Source organism: Gallus gallus, chromosome 3, assembly GCF_016699485.2.
Source record: "Gallus gallus isolate bGalGal1 chromosome 3, bGalGal1.mat.broiler.GRCg7b, whole genome shotgun sequence".
NCBI lineage: Eukaryota > Metazoa > Chordata > Aves > Galliformes > Phasianidae > Gallus > Gallus gallus.
In genome coordinates, this window is record NC_052534.1 from 29,888,104 (window position 1) to 29,905,452 (window position 17,349).

Here is a 17,349-nt window from a genome sequence, read left to right on the forward strand (position 1 = left end):
CCCGCCTCATCCGGAAGTCGCCGCGCCGACTTCCGCCCTCGGCCAACATGGCGGCTGCCGGTCCGCTACGCCTCCCGTTGCTTGCGGTGCGGCCGCCCTGGCCCCGCTGCCCCCGCCGCGGGGCCGCCCGCCCGCCCGCAGGGCAGATCCGCGCCGCCTTCCTCCGCTTCTTCGAGGAGAAGCACGGCCACCGCTGCCTGCCCTCCGCCCCCGTGCGGCCCCGCGGCGACCCGACCCTCCTCTTCGTCAACTCGGGGATGAACCAGGTGCGGGCCCAGCCCTCCTTTCCCCCCGCTGCCCGGATTCCCTCCCCGCGTGTGCTCTGGGGGCCGGAGCGTGGGTAGCAGCCGGCAATAGCAGGTGTCTCTGTTCCATGCTCTCTAGTTCAAGCCCGTTTTCCTGGGCACGGCACATCCCCGCAGCGAGCTGGCGCAGCAGCGGCGGGTGGTGAACAGCCAGAAATGCGTGCGTGCTGGGGGGAAGCACAATGACCTGGAGGACGTGGGCCGTGACACCTACCACCACACCTTCTTCGAGATGCTGGGGAACTGGTCCTTCGGGGATTACTTCAAGGTGAGGTGGCAAGAGCAAGTCCTCAGCGGGGGGACGTGCAGGCCTTTTCTTAGAGCATCGTGGCTGTACTGTGATACCAGTGCTGCACTCTGTCATGGGTGCTACAGCTCCAAACTCTGTGGCGTGTAGCTGAGGGGGTCGGGTGCTGTGCTGAATCACTGCAAGTGCTTACAGACAGTTAGAGCTAGAACGTGCTTTGGTGCCTGACTGCCATGCTGAAGAACCCCCTTGTCTCACTCCGCTCTGTATTGCTGTGCTTCCTTTGTATCTGTCTGCTCAGGAGGAGGCATGTAGCATGGCCTGGGAGCTCCTGACAGAGGTCTACAAGATCCCAAAGGATCGTCTCTACGTCACGTATTTTGGTGGAGACTCTTCACTGGGGCTGAATGCAGATGAGGAGTGCAGGGATGTATGGCTCAGCTTGGGGTAAGCATGCTACAGAAGGGGCTCTAAGCCAGAGATTCTGACATCGCAGTCTCCACAGTCTCTCATTTGCTCTTTAATTGATGGAAGACAGACATAGGAGCCAGAAATTGAGTCTTAAACTCATTTAGTTTCTTCTTCCTTTGGCTTACTAAAAGTTGGACTCTTCATCCTCTGGATCATTTTACCTCTAAGCTGCTGCTCAGGTGCAGTTGGTCTGTGGCTGTATGCTTTAGGCTTTCTAACCTGGATGCAGTCTGCTAATGATGTCTGTGATCCTTTACTTCTTCTCCACAAGGAGTTGTGCAGTCTGCATTCTGCTAGCAATTGCTGCTTTAATGTGAGGATAAAGCCACTGCCGTCTGGGAGCTTGTTCTAGGCTGTATGTGAGCTTTGGGCCCAAGGCAACCAGCTCTGTGCTATTTGTAATGGTCAGTCTTGTTCCTCATGTCATGTCCCTGGTGCAATTCTTTCCAAGGAGAAAAGTGGCTCTGCCAACCCAGTGGCATGTCTGTCTCCATCAGCAGGAGGTAGGCTGGTTTTGCTAGCCATTCTCAGCAGTCAGTAGGGCCCTCTCTGGTTTGATACAGCTTTTTGCTGTTAAGGAGGCTAACTCTATGTGAACAGAAGCAAACAAGTCCTAATGCATTTGGATTCTGAGTTCGTAGTAGTCAGGGAGGATCTACCCTTTTAATTTTCCCTGTGATGTAGTCTAATGTGTGCTTTGTGTTTATGCATCAACACTGCCACCTCTGTTGTTTGCCTTTCCAGAGTGCCTGCCAACCATGTACTGCCTTTCCCAATGAAGGACAACTTCTGGGAGATGGGTGACACAGGTCCCTGCGGTCCTTGCACGGAGATCCACTATGACCATGTGGGTGGTGGTAGAAATGCTTCAGCTCTGGTGAACCAGGGCAGCCCTGATGTAGTGGAGATCTGGAACCTGGTCTTCATGCAGTATAGCAGGTACCAGGAATCTCCTCTGAACTCCAGTCCCTTTCCCTGTTACATGCCATCTGAATCATGCATGTATACCTTTAGACACCTCACTGCTCTCCAGGAGGTGGCAGTAGAGGAGCAAGGGAGAAGCCGGGAAGATGTGTCCACTGAGATCTGTGGTCCTCCTTAGCTTTGTTTAGCCACTCCTCCTTCAATTTATTCTGTCTACCTCCCTTACTGCTGTATCCCAGAAGTCTCTTCAGGACTGCAGCAGTGTAGAGAAACTTGCAGGGTGAGAAGAAGGCTTTGGACTGCTGGATTAGAAAAACCCTTTTTCCATCCACTGCAATATATCTTGATGATCTGATGACCAGAGCCTGGCTACCAGTCAGTGCCAAGGCAGGCTGCTGTTAGTCTTGTCCCTGAGCTATTGTCTGTTGGATTACCTGCTGTTTCCATCCCCTGTCAGTCCCCTATCGCTCTTCTATCCTCTCCAACTCAAGTACATCTTTTCTTTGCCCAGAACTGACCGGTTCTTTTCTTCTGCCTTTTATTTTTCCTAACTTGCTGACAGAGAGGTGGACGGGAATTTGCTTCCCTTGCCTCAGCACCATGTGGATACAGGAATGGGCTTAGAAAGGCTGGTGACCGTTCTGCAGAACAAACGATCCAACTATGACACAGATCTCTTCACTCCTATCTTGGATGCCATTCACAAGGTGATCCTATTTAGAGTCACAGCTAAGTGAAAGCTCTTCTGGAGCAAGCTGTTTGTGCAGTATTTTGAGGCAGGAGGTGTGTCTGGCCAGGCCCCAGACAGCACCAAGAGAAGCTCAGGGTAAATTCCACACTGGAAATCCACTAGTATAGCAGTACTTATGATCCATTTTTAATTCAAAATGTCTTAGATTTCTTAGGGCCAGGAAATTGGCTGGCCCGTCTTAGGTACAGAGCTTTTGGTCTCTAATGTTCTGGAAGGATTTAATAAATTTATATTAGATTCACAGAGTAGTTGAGAAGCATGAAGTCAAGCGTAGCTGGCTGCCTGTTGCACTGGAACTTTCCCTTCTGCAGCCATTCCCTTCTGCTGATTTGTGGTCTCCTCACTTTCTCTTCCAGGGATGTGGGGGGCCCAGATACCAAGGTCTGGTCGGGAATGCTGATGTTGGGCATGTGGATATGGCCTACCGTGTGGTGGCAGATCATGTGCGGACCTTGTGCGTGTGCATCACTGATGGCATCTACCCAGGCCTCTCTGGAGCAGAGTAAGGATATATGGAAAGAGCATATTTTCTAGGAGGGAAATTAGATCCAAAGGGGAATATGAACCAGGGGAAAAGTGCTAATGTGGACCAAAGATACAGAGAGATTCGTGTGAGAGCCTCAAAGAGGTTCAGATCTGCATCTCATCCTTGGATTAGGTATAGAGTATGTGGAGCAGCCAACCTTTGGCAGTTAGGTCAGGCCAAAGAGGGGTTGCATATGGGGTGCACTGGATTGTGGGTGCTGGGCAGAGATGCTCACATGCTGCTTGGGGAATTCTGCCCTGCTTTCAGGCTGGTGCTGCGTCGGATTCTGCGCAGGGCTGTTCGCTTTTGTGCTGAAGTCCTTCATGCTCCACGTGGGCTCTTGGCCTCCCTCGTGCCTGCTGTAGTGGAAGTGCTGGTAAGTAAGAACTACTGCTTTAGGGAAGACAAGTATCAGACATTCTCTTCAGCTCCATATCCCTATCCTGTGCACTGTCAGGAGGCAATCTTGGATAGAAAGGAGTACCAGGAGGGTGTGTCTGGTACCATGCATTGCAACAGTAAACATCTCGTCTCTGGATTGTTTGTGATGGGGAGCTGTGCTATTGTGACTAATGATACAGTCAGCCCAAATAAGCATAAAGATGCAAGTACGCAATTGTTTCCTGAGGGCAGCAGCTTCCAAGCTGTCATATCTGGTTAAAGCTTTCTGAGGTTGGTCCCCGTGATTACTAACAACATCCTAAGTGACAGTGCTTTCTGCCATTGTGAACTGATGTGTTTGCCACAGAAGTCCTGTGCAAGGGTTAGCTGAGTTGGGTCGTGGGGAGATAGCCAGGAGACGGCAGCTATAAGTATGGGTGTGACTCTCCCACTGTGATACTGTCCCTGAGGCACTGGGGCTCCATTCATACTCAGCTTCATGAGAGACCTCTGTAATACTTGTGACGTTCTTTGAGATCCCCCAATGAAGCTGCTGAAGATGGTGTTATCTCTAACTGATATTCACTCCACAGGGAGATGCCTATCCAGAGCTGAAGAAGAATGCAGACCAGGTAAGCAATGCAGAAACCCCGGAAAGAAACCTCCCTCTTTCATGGACTTTTTGAGGCACTACTCTCAGAGGCAGAAGCCAGCCCTTTCTCAGATCTTAGCTGGAGGATTTTGCATAGCCTACTCTGTAGTGGGGTTCTCATGTATAAGCTGGGATACGTTGGGACCGTGTCTGCATCATGGATACTGCCTGGGCTTGAGAAGTATCTTTAGTGGACTTTGTTGTGGGAGCTCTATTAGATCATTAGCAGGGACTCCTTGTTCTAATAAAAGGCAGCTGTTGCTCTGAAAAAGCTAGGGCAGCTATTTTGTTGAATGCAAGTACAGTCTGTTCTAGCCTGAGTACCCTTTGTCCAAAGTGGCTTGGGGATTTAAGGCTAGTCCCTGCTTGCTTCTGCTGACAGCAGCTGTGAAAGGCAATTTCTCTGTCTGTTTCAGCCATGCAATTTTAATTGGGTCACAGATAACTAATGTGTAACAGGGAACATTTGTCAGCATCCATCTCTTCCCTGGTGGATGGTCAGTATTATCAGGGATGATGATAGGAGGAACAATGACTTTGGCACTGCTTAATAGTGCATCAGAGCCATAGAATGATGGATAGCTGGCAAGCACACATTAGACATCCACTTGATTGCTTTGAGCTGTCTCTAGCAGTGAGCCCAGAGGTGGCAGGGCTGAACTGAGCTGGAGAGCTTCCTGCGATGTTACGGTTAACCCTTCTTCTGTTCTTTGGGCAGGTTATGGATATCATCAATGAGAATGAAGTTGCTTTTCTGTCCTCCCTTGAGCGGGGGAGGCGCATCATTGAGCGGACAGTGCAGCAGATGAAGCCTTCTGCAGATTTCCCAGGTAAACCTCCTACCTCAGCCAAGTTGCACTTAAAGATGGTTTGCTCCAGGTCACTACGAGCGCTGCAGTTAAAACTGTAGCTATCCTCCTCCATGTGCTTTTGATGACATTCCAGCCCTGGGCATTCCAATGACAAATTTAAAAGCAGATATTGCTCCTTTCTCTAAACTGCAGTTGTTTCCTAGTATGTCATTCTCACAACAAACTGGGCACTGGGAAAGTTAGAAACTCTCTTTGCTGCTTTCTTTACTGATTAGCTGGATTCTCATAAGACACAGCCGAAAGGAGGTGCTCAGGGCCCAACCACAGCAGCTGCCTGCTTAGATGTGCTGCACTGAATATTGGCAGAGATGCGGCTATACAGTCCCATACTAAAAACTGTGTGGCTTCTCTGCCCTTTCTCACTGTCAATGCATTTGCACACAGCACATGTGAACCCAGTTACCCAGGCACGCATCAAATTAGTCCCACTCAAGAAACTTTGGAGTTGCCTTTACTTCCCATGCTCATGCATAGTTCACATCCTTCATTTTTGCCCTACAGCTGAAGTAGCCTGGTCTCTTTATGGGAATTTGGGGTTCCCCCTGGATCTGATTGACTTGATGCTTGAAGAAAAGGGAATCCGTTTGGATTCAGCTGCTTTTAATGAGCTGGTTCTAGAGGATGCTAAGGTAAGAGAGACTCTCTTTATGAGGATAATTCAGAGCCTACCCTCTACTGTGTGCACAGAGGCAGAATTCCTGTTACTACTGAGGCTTCTTAGATGTACCACAGGGCACTGTGCCTTCTACCTGAAGGGGAAGTGAGTCTGAAGCAGCAGTTGGGTCCCACTGCTCTTGCCTGTGGCTGTAGAACTGAGAAGTATTTGCTGGTGATTCTTTTCAGATCAGTATCAGTGTTGTATGATGTTGGCTGGAATGGAGGTTGTCACAGAATTACGTATGTTAGGAGCAACCTCTGGTAGTCATGCAGTTCAGCACCCCAAAGGCAGAGCCAGCTTGGACAGCCCAAACTGCAAGTGATTTATGAAGAGTTTACATAACTCCCTCAAATTCTGTAGTGCTGGATCATTTGCACTGCCCACCCTGCACAGTAATCAGATCCAGGCCTCGCTGCTCTTTAATGGCCTGGAAGTTTCACAGCTACACAGCAAGCTGTGCAGATAGTGTTATGTTAGCTGTTGCTTGTGGCTTGCCTCAAGGCTAGCACGGAGTGGTATTAAGTGCTTGTAGGGCTGGAAGGGACAGGTTGGTGTAACAGTAGCCTGCATCAGCACAGATCTAAGTTAGCCATTCCCAGGAAGATGGCAAAAGTTGTAACTGGAGCTTTAAGGCTCCAGAAGCTAGTTTGCATTTCCCCAGGTACCTTGCACCTAACTTTGCCTTTACTCTGCTGCAGCGGAAGGCTCATGGCCCACAGGAAGGACGACAGCTGGAAGGCACCGTTGTGCACCTCGATGTGCACTCTATGGCTCAGCTGCAGAGAGACAACATACCTGCTACTGATGACTCTCCAAAATACTCCTACAAGCTTGGGCAGCACGGGCAGTACGGTGAGTGTCAAGATTCCATGTGTTGGGCAAACCCTGCCTAAGGGAGCTGGAATTAGGGTTCGTGCCTCATGACCCTGCTGTTACTGCCTGGTACATGCAGGAGGACATGTACTTTGTAGTTCAAACCTGTCCACCTTTCTGCTGCATCTTTTCTTGGCCCTTGTAACTTTTCTCAAAGTAGCTGCTGTTATTATTGCCGGGCTGGTAATAAGGCTGTGAGAAATGGGTTGGTCTTACCATGCAGTGCTGAGGCAGTGACTGTTGATTTCTGCTAGAGGTGAGTCCGTCCCCAACTATCAGGCTTCTGGGTTGAGTGCTATGGAGAATGAAGATTATGCAAGGTGTTTTGGTAGGTGCTTAAAGCTGTGCTCTTGCTATTTCTTTGGCAGGCCACTAGATGCCAGTGCAGGCTTTTTATCATTTGGGATAACTGGGGCTGCTGATGCTTTAGGGAAAGCACAAAGCTGAACCACAGAGAGTGAGAGGTGGTGTGGCTGTCGCAAGCAATTAGAGATAGCTGTATACAGCCTGTTATCCAGTGTACTGATGACAACCCACATCAAGCAAAATGTGAGGTAGTTCAAACTATACAGCAAGTGTATAGTTCAAACTAGACAAACTACAAAGAGAGTACAGTGGAAGAAAAATGAAGGCCTTGGCTGAATTTTCTAAGCTAGCACTATCTTGCTTCACCAGTCACTGAATCATGGAATAATTCAGGCTGGAGGGAATCTCTGAATGTCCAGTCTCTTGGTCTAAGGAGGATCAGCTTCACACTCAGAACAGGTTGTTCGGGGTCTTCTTTGGTTAGGCCTTCAGTATCTTTAAGGATGGAGATCCCACTGCTTCTCTGGTCTTTGTTCCATTTTTTTTATCACTCTTAGTGCGAAAGGCTTTTTCCTTATGTACAGTCAGAATTTCTTGCACTGTAGATATTGTCTCACAAATGCCACATACAGAGGTGAATAATCATTTTCCTTGACCTGCTAACTGTGTGTTTGTATAGCCCAGCAGGTAGCAGTCTTCCTTCCTGCCAGGGCACCCTGCTGACTTGTGTTCAGCTTGCCCTTCAAAAGCCCAAGATTGTTCTCAGTCCATTTCTTTAGCCTGCCAAGATCTCTCTGAAAACCATCCTTGTTCTTCAGCATATCAGCCAGTCTCACCAACTGTTCCCAGACACGAGCAGGATAAGCATACGTCCCATCTTGTTGGTCATTAGTGAAGATGTTAAAAGGTGCTGGCCATAATATCAGCCTCCAGGTAGCTCTGCTAATATCAGTTGGACTTTGAAATATTGAGCATTTTCTTCTGGGGCCCAACTGTCCAGCCGGTTATACACTTGCCTTATGGTCCACCTGCCCAGTCCATATCTCCTGAGTTTGATTTCAAGGATGCTATGAGGAGCTTGTTTGATCAAGGAAGATGACCTCCCTTGTCCGTCAAGCCAGTTATCTCCTTGTAGAAGGCTGTCAGGTTGGCCAAGTATGCAGTATAACATAATGCAGGCATGTCCACCATGTCTTTCTCTATTGAGCTCACGTGAACCTACATGGGGTGTCCCCGAGTGGCTACCTGCTTTACAATGGTAAAGTTAGGGATGACTTGATTCCAAATAGCAGATCCCTTGTCCTTTTGGCCAATAGTTGTTCCTCTCTGATCGAGTCAAAAGGAAGCACTAGCTTTCATTATAGACTGTATGTTGGCAGGGATGGCACAGAGAAATGGTGCCTCCTTTCATGGTGTGATCTGACAGGTGCTCACACTGATTGCTGCCGTCTTCTTCCCCTTGGCAGAGTTCAGCCCGTGCCAGGCCACCATCCTGATGCTGTACAGAGATCAGTCTCTTCAGAAGGAGGTCGGGGCAGGGCAGCACTGTGGCGTCATCTTGGACAGGACTAACTTTTATGCAGAGCAGGGTGGGCAAGCCTCTGACCGAGGTTACCTGATACGCTTAGGACAGCAGGTGAGACACTTTGCTGGCAGAACCCAAGGTTTCCTGGATACTGAGGCCAGACAGAGTTCTCCAATTGATGGGCCATTTTACTGTGTTAATTTGCAAGCTGCTAACTCTTGACAGTTTCCTTGTCCTTGCCTTGGGGTTGGTGGGCTAGGGGAGAAACAGCAGTAATCTCATAGAGGTGGATCTACTGCTCTAGTTGTCTTTCTCTGTTCTTTACAATTTCTTCTTGCTGTGAAAGTCTTGGAAGTATTCCTGGGTTTCTCTTCAGTGTGTTGCACTCTTAACAGCTAGGGCAGCAATGCAGAGAATGCAATTAATAATCATAAAGTCCATGAGAAGAGTAACTGGTCCCTGGTCGGTCCTAGACAACTGCAGGCAGTGCCCAACCAAGAGATACTAGAATCTCTCTTATTTCTCTGAAGAGCGTTAGGGAGGATCTCTACTTCTGAAGCAAGTTTTTTTTACCCTGCCAGAGGAAGGGCTTGGGCCCTAGTTACGTGGAATGCAGTATTTCTTCCCTCCCGCATTCCAGCTTTTAAGAATCACATTTGGGCACTGATGCTGCCTTCTCAGCCTTACAGAATGTGATAAGCACATCTTCCTAAGCTGAAGGGGGGATAGAGTTCCTCTTGCCAGCCTGATGAGGCAGAAGTGACACCATGGATGCCTGGGACATGTGCCTTGGCAGATGCTGTCCGTTTTCTCTTGGGCAGACATCCCTGTTAGAAAATTCCATTAGCACAGTTGGTGTGGCTGCCTCTACACTGCTGACTGGCAGCCTCAACGTGTGCAGTGATTGGCTGGATGCATGGAAGGGCATCCAGAGACACTCTGGTTATGTTGGTTTGTCCCTGCTTTTCCCATCCCATTCCTGTCTGTTTGGAACTAATAAGAGTTAAGTTTCCCAGTAGGATCAAGTAGGCATCTAGCACAGGTTGTTGGATGTTCTCTGTGTCCTAACTCACTTTTCTGTTTCTCTTTGCTCAGGACATACTCTTCCCCGTAGAGTCAGTTCGTCTCTGTGGTGGTTACGTGATCCATGAAGTCACTGCTGTAGAAACCCTGCGTGCTGGAGACCAAGTGCAGCTCTTTGTGGATGAGGTAATCTTAACCCTTTCCCAGCCTTGCTTTGAGAATCTTGTGAAGCCCTGAGTAAGCTATTCATATCAGAGCCTTGTCTCTTACATTCCTGACTGTTACAACGTGCAGCAGGAGGGAGAAACTTGCAAATGACTTCGTCTGTAGTGTGCTATGAGCTGTGAGACTGTCTGGAAGTATTCAGCCTAGCTTTTGCCGTTTTACAAAGGTCATCCCATGGGAACAGAAGTTAGATCTGCCCTGTAGCATAAATCCATCTGACAGTTGTGCTACTTGTTTTTTTTTCACCATCATCTCCCATCCCCTCACATACAACCTTTTCCTTATCTCTTTGTGCCACCATCTTCTCCCCCATGGTGTGGAGAACCAGCACTCCATGCCAAACTGTCTTGTGCTTTCAGGTCCAGCGGTTGGCCTGCATGACAAACCACACTGCTACCCACTTGCTAAACTTTGCGCTCCGCCACGTTCTGGGTGACAGCACAGAGCAACGAGGTTCCCATGTGACAGCAGAACAGCTGCGCTTCGACTTTAATATCAAGGTGACCACACTTCTGTTTCTTTGGTTCTCAGTGGTGCCAATACCCCAGTACTAGCCTTCTCTTCAAGGATTTTTTTCTCCTCTCACTGTAGTCACTTGATGCTCACTATTCCCTTTTACAACCAGGGAAGATGAGACATGGGAAAGTGATGTGTCCAAGCTCCTTTGTTCTCAGGAGGCTTTTCCTGAAGGCAGACTTACTTCCTCAGGGCCCTGTGACCGTGGAGCAGCTGCAGCAAGTGGAGCAGGTGGTCCAGGATGTGATCAAGCGAAATGAGGCTGTGTATATGGCTGAGGTTCCACTTGCACTGGCAAGAAGAGTTCAGGGACTCCGTGCTCTAGACGAGGTATGACAGGAGGGTAGGATGCTTCTTTCTGAGCCTTCTCTTTTAGCAGAAATCGTCTGAGTCATCAAAGATGTTGAAGCAGGAAGTTTCTGTAGGGTAACTGATTCCTAAAACTCAGGGGGATAAATGGGATGGAGATGATATCTCAGGAGCACTATGTTGTAGTGTGTAGAGATTGGTGATGCACAGGCTTTCTACTCACTTCTTCAGACTAACAGCTGTTGGTGTCACCCAGTTGGTTTTCTCCCCGTACTGGCTGTTTATGGTGCTGCTGACTCTGAAATCACTCTTGAATAAGAATAGAGTAAGGCAGGGATCTGAAGCCATGTGGTTAGTCTGTAAGTGCCCCGGAAGGACTGTATGGTAACTGCTGATCCTTGTCTCCTTTGTCAGGGGTATCCAGATCCAGTGAGGATAGTGTCCTTGGGAGTTCCCGTGGAGACTGTGCTAACAAGCAACTCTCAGGCTGCAATGCAAACCTCTGTGGAGCTCTGCTGTGGGACGTAAGTGTCTTTTGCTAATAGTCCAAAAAGGTGTGTTTGTGGGCTGACTGCGTCCTTGTAATTCTTGAGTCGTTTCCCACCCTGATGCTAGGTCCAGGTCTGCGTGAGGATCTCCCATTCAAGACCTCGTATGGGAGCACTGGTGGCTGAGGTAGAGAGAGATGTTTCCAAGTTCCACACTCTGTTCCTGTACAACTAGGTTTCCTTACCTGAAACAGGGACAGAGTAGGCTTGTTTTGGAATGCCAGGGCGAGAAAACAATAATAAAACAGAGCATTTTTCCTTATTTCATAGTCTGAAATCCACTTGAAAGCTGCAAAGGCTGCAGCAGAGTGTGAAACAGGATTTGCGTCCTGTCACACTTGGTTTGGTTTGAGGCTTGCAAGGGGTCTCCAGACTCTGCAGAAGTCTCTGGGACAGTTGTAAGAACTACTGTCCAGCCTGATTATTTTAATTATTTTAGCCCTGTTCTTGCAGTAGAGGTAGAAGAAGAGTTAATCAATCTTGGTATGATGCTGACATGGAAAAAAAATGGAAACAAATTGGCACTTGAGTAGATAAAGCTGGAAAAGAGCAAGTTCCTAGTCATGTGGGAGGAGCAGGACAAGAAAATGCATAGGAGTGGAGATGATGAATTCTAATTAAGCTGAAATAATTGCTTGTGGTAGCAGAGTCACTGAGACACTGTAGTATTCATCTCCATTTCTGTATAGCCGAGGAAGAAAGGGAAGGTGATCAGTTCCCTATGTCTGCAGAGCAGCAGTATGACTGCAGACCAGTGGCCTGTGTGTGAGCTGATCTGACAAGGGAGTAGAAGAGTTGGAGATGAAAAATGGCTTCCTACAAGGTTCAGCAGCAGCTGAGTAGAAGGAAAAGATCCCAATCCATCCTACTGCTAGAGGAAAGGACAACTTGGCTATTATATATATTTGTCAGTAGCCTGCTGGGAAGGTAGCACAGAGGTTCTTCTGGAGTAGCCTCAGCTCTGCTATCTCTTGCCTGACCAGATGCCATCAGGAGTTAAGAAATGAAAAAGGTTTGAAGCTTTTGGGACTGAGTAGAGGGTGCTCTCTTGGAGATGTGGCTAAAATCAAAGCCGTCTTCCTGATTTCTGTTCCCAGAGAGCAGCTTGTTTCTTCCCTGTTCTCTGTCAACTTTGCAGACACCTTCTACAGACAGGAGCAATGGAGGATCTGGCCATTGTCAGTGAACGCCAGCTTGTTAAAGGGATTAGTCGTGTCATTGCAGTGACAGGGAGACAAGCCAAACAGGTAAGAAAGAAACCAAGATTTCAGCCAAAGCCAACTTTGTAGGCTCCTGTTTAGGCAATTAACTTCTCTCTGCTTGTGCTGGAGCCTCACTGCTATGTCTAATCTCGCTTTCTCTTTTGTCCTGGGACACAGTTCTGCTGCTTTCCCTCACTGTTCACATCCACTCCCCAGCTGCCCTAGACTTCTGTCTCCTTGACCTTGACCCCTTTTCCAAGATAGAAATTTGGCACAGAGTATCAGGAAACTTCTGGACTAGAAATTTCAATCACTGGGCAGGTATTTGAAGGTGTAATCCTTTGTGCTTTGGTTTTACCTCCTACCTATCACAGCTGGACATGTGTTTTATGACTACAGGGCTCTGCCCTCATTCTTACAGACTTTTCTTCTCTCTTTAGTCTCTTTCTTGCCAAACTGTAGTTCTGATCTGATAGAATCTGTATAAAAAAGTAAGCAGTCTACTATTGTTCCTGTGAGATCCTTGCTGTATATGCAGAAGTGTGAGGGTCCCTGCGCCTTGACCATTTCCTTAAAGGCTGCAGTCAGAGTGACCCACTGCCAGTGGAACTGGGAAGACTAGATGTAAAGCCCACCCCTGCAAATCTATTGCTTTTTGGCTGGCTGTCCCATGTACTGCTCTGTTCCTACTGTGGTTTTTCTTAATGCAGAGAAAGGAAAAGCTGCAGGGCATACCTGCATGCTTTGCTGGAATTGTTGACCTGAAGAGACTCTGAAAGGAGCTAAATGTTAATGAGAAAAGGGAGGCTGCAAGTGTGAGGGAGTAAGCTGGAATAAGGGATGTGTATCCAGCTAGGCAGAGCAGTTCCCTCTGTCCACAGCTTTTCCTATATGCTATCTGTGGTCCTGGTCTCCCAGGACCTCTGTGGGCACAAAGATCTGTCAGGGAGGAAATTTTCCAAACCATAAGAGTTTTCACTAGTGAAAAAAGCTTGCATTAGCTTTTGTTGATGAAAGCAATGAGAAATGCACCAAGACCGGCTGAACTCATCTTTAGGAAATATCAGCTGATGAGGTTTCTTTAGTCTTAATGTTCTTAGTTTCTTCGATCATTAATTTCAAGAATGCATTTGTTAATGCACTAAAAAGTAAAAGGGCCTCCCAGTTTTTTCCTCTTTGAAATCCTGATGAGGACTTCTTGCTGAAGAAACATAGCTACATGACAGCTTTGTCCCACAGATGTGACCATCTAGCATTGGCTGCAGATCTAGAGAGGAGCTCTCTATTCCAAAGTCTCTTGGGGACAGTCATTCTTAAAGCTTGACTGTAGGTGTCCTCTCCCTGGATACTTAGCAGCACTTCAGTGCCACCTCCCCCTTTTCTCCATCCCTGATTGTTCTTTCTGTGGCTGCATCTGAAACGTTTTCTCTCTCCCTCTCTCCAGGCCCGAGAAGTGGGTCAGTGTTTGGCTATGGAGGTGGACTCTGTCTCGATACGGATGAAGCAGAAGAGGATCACCTCTGTTCTTGAGATGCAGAACCTCTCCAAAGAAGTGGGACAGTTAACCAAAGTAAGGACTACATTCCATACAGAAAGATCCCAGCATTGGCTGGCTCTTGAAGCAACATGACTTCCTTAGGAGATTCACATATTACCATGGTCGATAGAAAGAAGCTGCTACTTACTGGTACCTCCTTGTTCATCAAGATTTCAACTAGTGTCTTGGTGCCTCTGCTCCCAGAGGGAGTATCAGAGAAGGCAGCAGTGGGGAGAGTTAAGCAGTAAAAATAGGTTTCCAGGCTTTTCCCCAGGTTTTAGCTGCCCAGCTGAAAAAACTGTCGCAGTGAGTGACTGGCATGATCAGGTATGTGTATAGGAGGGTCTGGAAAGAGGACAGGCTCCAGTCTGAGCTTCCAGAGAACAAGCAGTTTATTTCTAGGTACAATTTGGTATCTTTACAAAGCAGACTGTCTTGCAGGTTGTGGCTAGCACTGCAATGCCCCAGTGGCAAAGAAGAGAACTACAGAGCATCCTCAAGTCGCTGCAGCGAACTGCCAACACAACCATCAAGAAACTGGAGGTGCAGCAGGTACTGCAACGGCAGCACACTCACTGTAGCTTGCTAATAGCACTGCGTGGTGTCCACCACTGAACCTCATGTCTTTGTCACAGTTCACTGCAATTCAGTGTCTGGAGTCTCATCAAAAGGCAGGGGAAAGTGGGTGCAATCACACGGTGCAGTGTAAGCCCTGTGTTGAGTTGATTTCATTGACAGGGCTGTTGTTTATAAAATGCAGTGACTTGACTGCATTTCTGGCACGTGCAAAATCCTGATGTCTGTCTACCAGTGAGGACAGGACTTCTTGCAAATACCAACAGGTAGATAGGCACTGCCTACTTGTTAATACATGGAGAATATGACATTGCCCTGAAAATGGTCTTTACAAGATCGTGCAGTAGAGTGGCAGAAGAGCCTTTCTCCCATTCATATGGATGTTGCTGTGATTTCCCAGTGTATCTGTTACTAATTTACATGATTATATTAAAAATCCTTACGAAATTCTTACTGCAGACTTAACATCCTCAGTACGATCTGTCCTATCAAGCAATGTCTTGCCACAGGAACCTGCTTTGATACATGTGGCAGTGCAGAGGCCAAGGAGAGAGTCTGAGAACTGAAAGTGTCACTGTCCCTTTTGAAATCTCTGCTTGCTTTTGAGGCAGGAGGGATGTACAGGTCTTCAGACCTCTGCTAACATAAGTCTCCCCTCTGTCATACAGAACAGCACTTCCACTCCCTGTATACATGCATTGCATGCTTATATAGCCCTCTTGGTTAGCCTGTGCCACCTGTAGCCCCTCAAGTGCTGTGTGTTTCTTCCTCCAGGCTGAAGAGAAGGCACAAAGGCTTTTAGCAAAACACTGCAACCAACCTGTCATTATTGATACTGTCCCAGCTGACTCCCTGTCTGTGAGTAAAGCACACTGCTTGTTGGCCCAGCAATACTTCAGATGCTGGATGCAGTCAAAGGTAGCTGCACAGCAGTCTCCTTTGCTGTAGCCTGACCATGCCTTTTCCTTCCTCTCCTAGATCCTAATGAAGGTAGTGAACCAGCTTTGTGACAAGTCACCTGGCACATCAGTCCTGCTGCTCAGCCCTCAGGATTCTGGGGAGGTGCTCTGTGCCTGTCAGGTGTCCAAGGTAAGCAGAACCCTGGCAGAATCAGAGAGCCTGCGTGCAGAGGAGGACTGGGTACACTGCTCAATAGGTCCCAGCTGAGTTTTCTCCTGGGTTTCTACCCAGTGTTCCTGAGTAATTATAATGAGGAATGACCAGTGATGACTGTACTGGGACCAGATAATCTTTCAGTTTTTGCTGGGCACAGATATCCCTGGATCCTCCAGGATATGTTTGCCCAGTGGCAGGACGTAGTGCTAAGACGTAAGCTCAGTCTCCTCTCAGTCATGTCTCCCCAAGGTAGCGAGGGTCCAGGCTGGATGAGGGGAGAAAGGTGTTCCTTCTTCCAGACTGCAGAGTGCTCCACAGACCAATGAGTGTGTCTCTTCCCCAGAATTGCCTCCCCATGTTCTCCGCTGCTGACTGGGCCGTGGCTGTGTGTACACAGATGGAAGGCAAGGCAGGAGGTTCTCCTGTTGTCGCTAAGGGCAGCGGAAATGCCAAGGGCATGCAGGGAGCCCTGACTACTGCACTGGAATTTGCTCAGAGTAAACTCTGAAATAACTCTGATGCTCTGGTGGCAGGACAGCTGTAAGATACATGGATACTCGGTGCAGAGCACATGTTATGCTGTGTTGATACAAAAGGTGTGGCAGCTCTCACAGTGAACACTGCTGCAAGCACTGCATTGGAGCACTTGGAATCTGGCCATCAGGACTGAGCAGAGTCTATTCCTGATACCACTGACAGAACGATGCTGTCGGTTCTCAGCGTGGGCATATTGAGCCTCAGAAGGCACCAGCTTCTTCTGGAACAGTGCAGTTCTTGCCACAAGACCAGCACTGGGAGGTTCTGTGAGCATGACTGTCTTATCCCAGTTATTAAAGGATGGAGAGTGTTTGATCCCTCTAATGTTTTGTTGGTTTTTTTTTTTCCATATCTGCACCCTTTTTTTTAATGTCCCTGTAAACCCAGAAAGCAACATATGCTCTAGTCTAAGCAGTCCCGTCCTGCTGAAAGATTCACCACACCCTTCCCTGATAAAAATGCTACTGTAATTTAGAAATGGGAAGAGGAGTTCTCCTTGCCTGTGTGCACAACCTTTTGCCTGGCCTGTGCAATGGTTAGTACTGTAGTCAGTCCTTGGTGGTAAAGCACAAAGGGAACAAAATCAGCCCAACCTCCACCTCTTTGCTTACACGTTTCTTGCTTCTGCTCCCTTTTAAATCCTTTCCTCTCACACTGCTTCCTCAGACTTCATTGTTAGAGTGATGCCTGGAGTTCCTGGCCAGAATACCTTTGTGTTAGAAACCAGCCTAAATAGAGAGGTCACACGTGGTAGCTGATTGGGAGGTACAGTAAGATAGGAATACAGAAAGGCTTCACCCTGTGCGCAGGAGCAGCAACCTGGCACAGATGAATTTCATCAGCAGATAGGGCTGCCTGGTGTGGTGGAATTAGAAGGAGGCAGGAGCTACATGCTTTAGGGGGTGGGGGGCTGGAAGAACAGCGATGTTAGTGGGTGAGAAGCAGAAAGAGTAATGGGATCAAACGTTATGTTAGAATGTTTGATGCTATGGAGGAAGAGCACCCCCACAGTGGTGAGGATGATGAGCCAGGAAGTGATTTTTAGCAGCTTTGGTAGACCGATATAATGAGCTTCTGGCAGCTGAGAGCAGACTGGCAGGTGGCTGAGGTAGGCAGGGTTCTAATAGTGTTGCACAGCTAGAACAGAACTGAGCTTCACATGCATGACCCAGCAGTAACCCTTTGGTCAGAGGGATACAGCAGTGCACTTGCACACAGCTGCTTCTCTCAGCTTAGGTTTGTAGGGCAAGTTCAGCACACTGATCTATT

General features: G+C 48.2%; 1 protein-coding gene across 5 annotated transcripts; it reads left to right on the plus strand.

The window, feature by feature from the left end:
- The first annotated feature begins 34 nt into the window (after positions 1-34).
- On the plus strand, positions 35-16,404 carry AARS2 (alanyl-tRNA synthetase 2, mitochondrial). Of its 5 annotated transcripts, XM_040697082.2 has the most exons (23): positions 35-99; positions 217-266; positions 385-573; positions 854-999; positions 1,768-1,962; positions 2,510-2,654; positions 3,055-3,200; positions 3,492-3,600; positions 4,199-4,237; positions 4,976-5,087; positions 5,631-5,758; positions 6,486-6,639; positions 8,433-8,602; positions 9,587-9,700; positions 10,099-10,239; positions 10,448-10,585; positions 10,979-11,088; positions 12,251-12,359; positions 13,759-13,884; positions 14,293-14,403; positions 15,202-15,285; positions 15,406-15,516; positions 15,887-16,404. In XM_040697082.2, the coding sequence occupies exons 1-23, from the start codon at positions 48-50 to the stop codon at positions 16,049-16,051; spliced, it is 2,844 nt and encodes a 947-aa protein (XP_040553016.1). In that variant the 5' UTR covers positions 35-47; the 3' UTR covers positions 16,052-16,404. The 5 variants fall into 5 exon arrangements, with proteins under 5 accessions (XP_040553016.1, NP_001026227.3, XP_040553017.1 ...); NM_001031056.3 differs by having other exon boundaries at positions 35-266; XM_040697083.2 differs by lacking the exon at positions 15,887-16,404 and adding an exon at positions 15,793-15,831 and having other exon boundaries at positions 35-266.
- Positions 16,405-17,349: the final 945 nt, after the last annotated feature.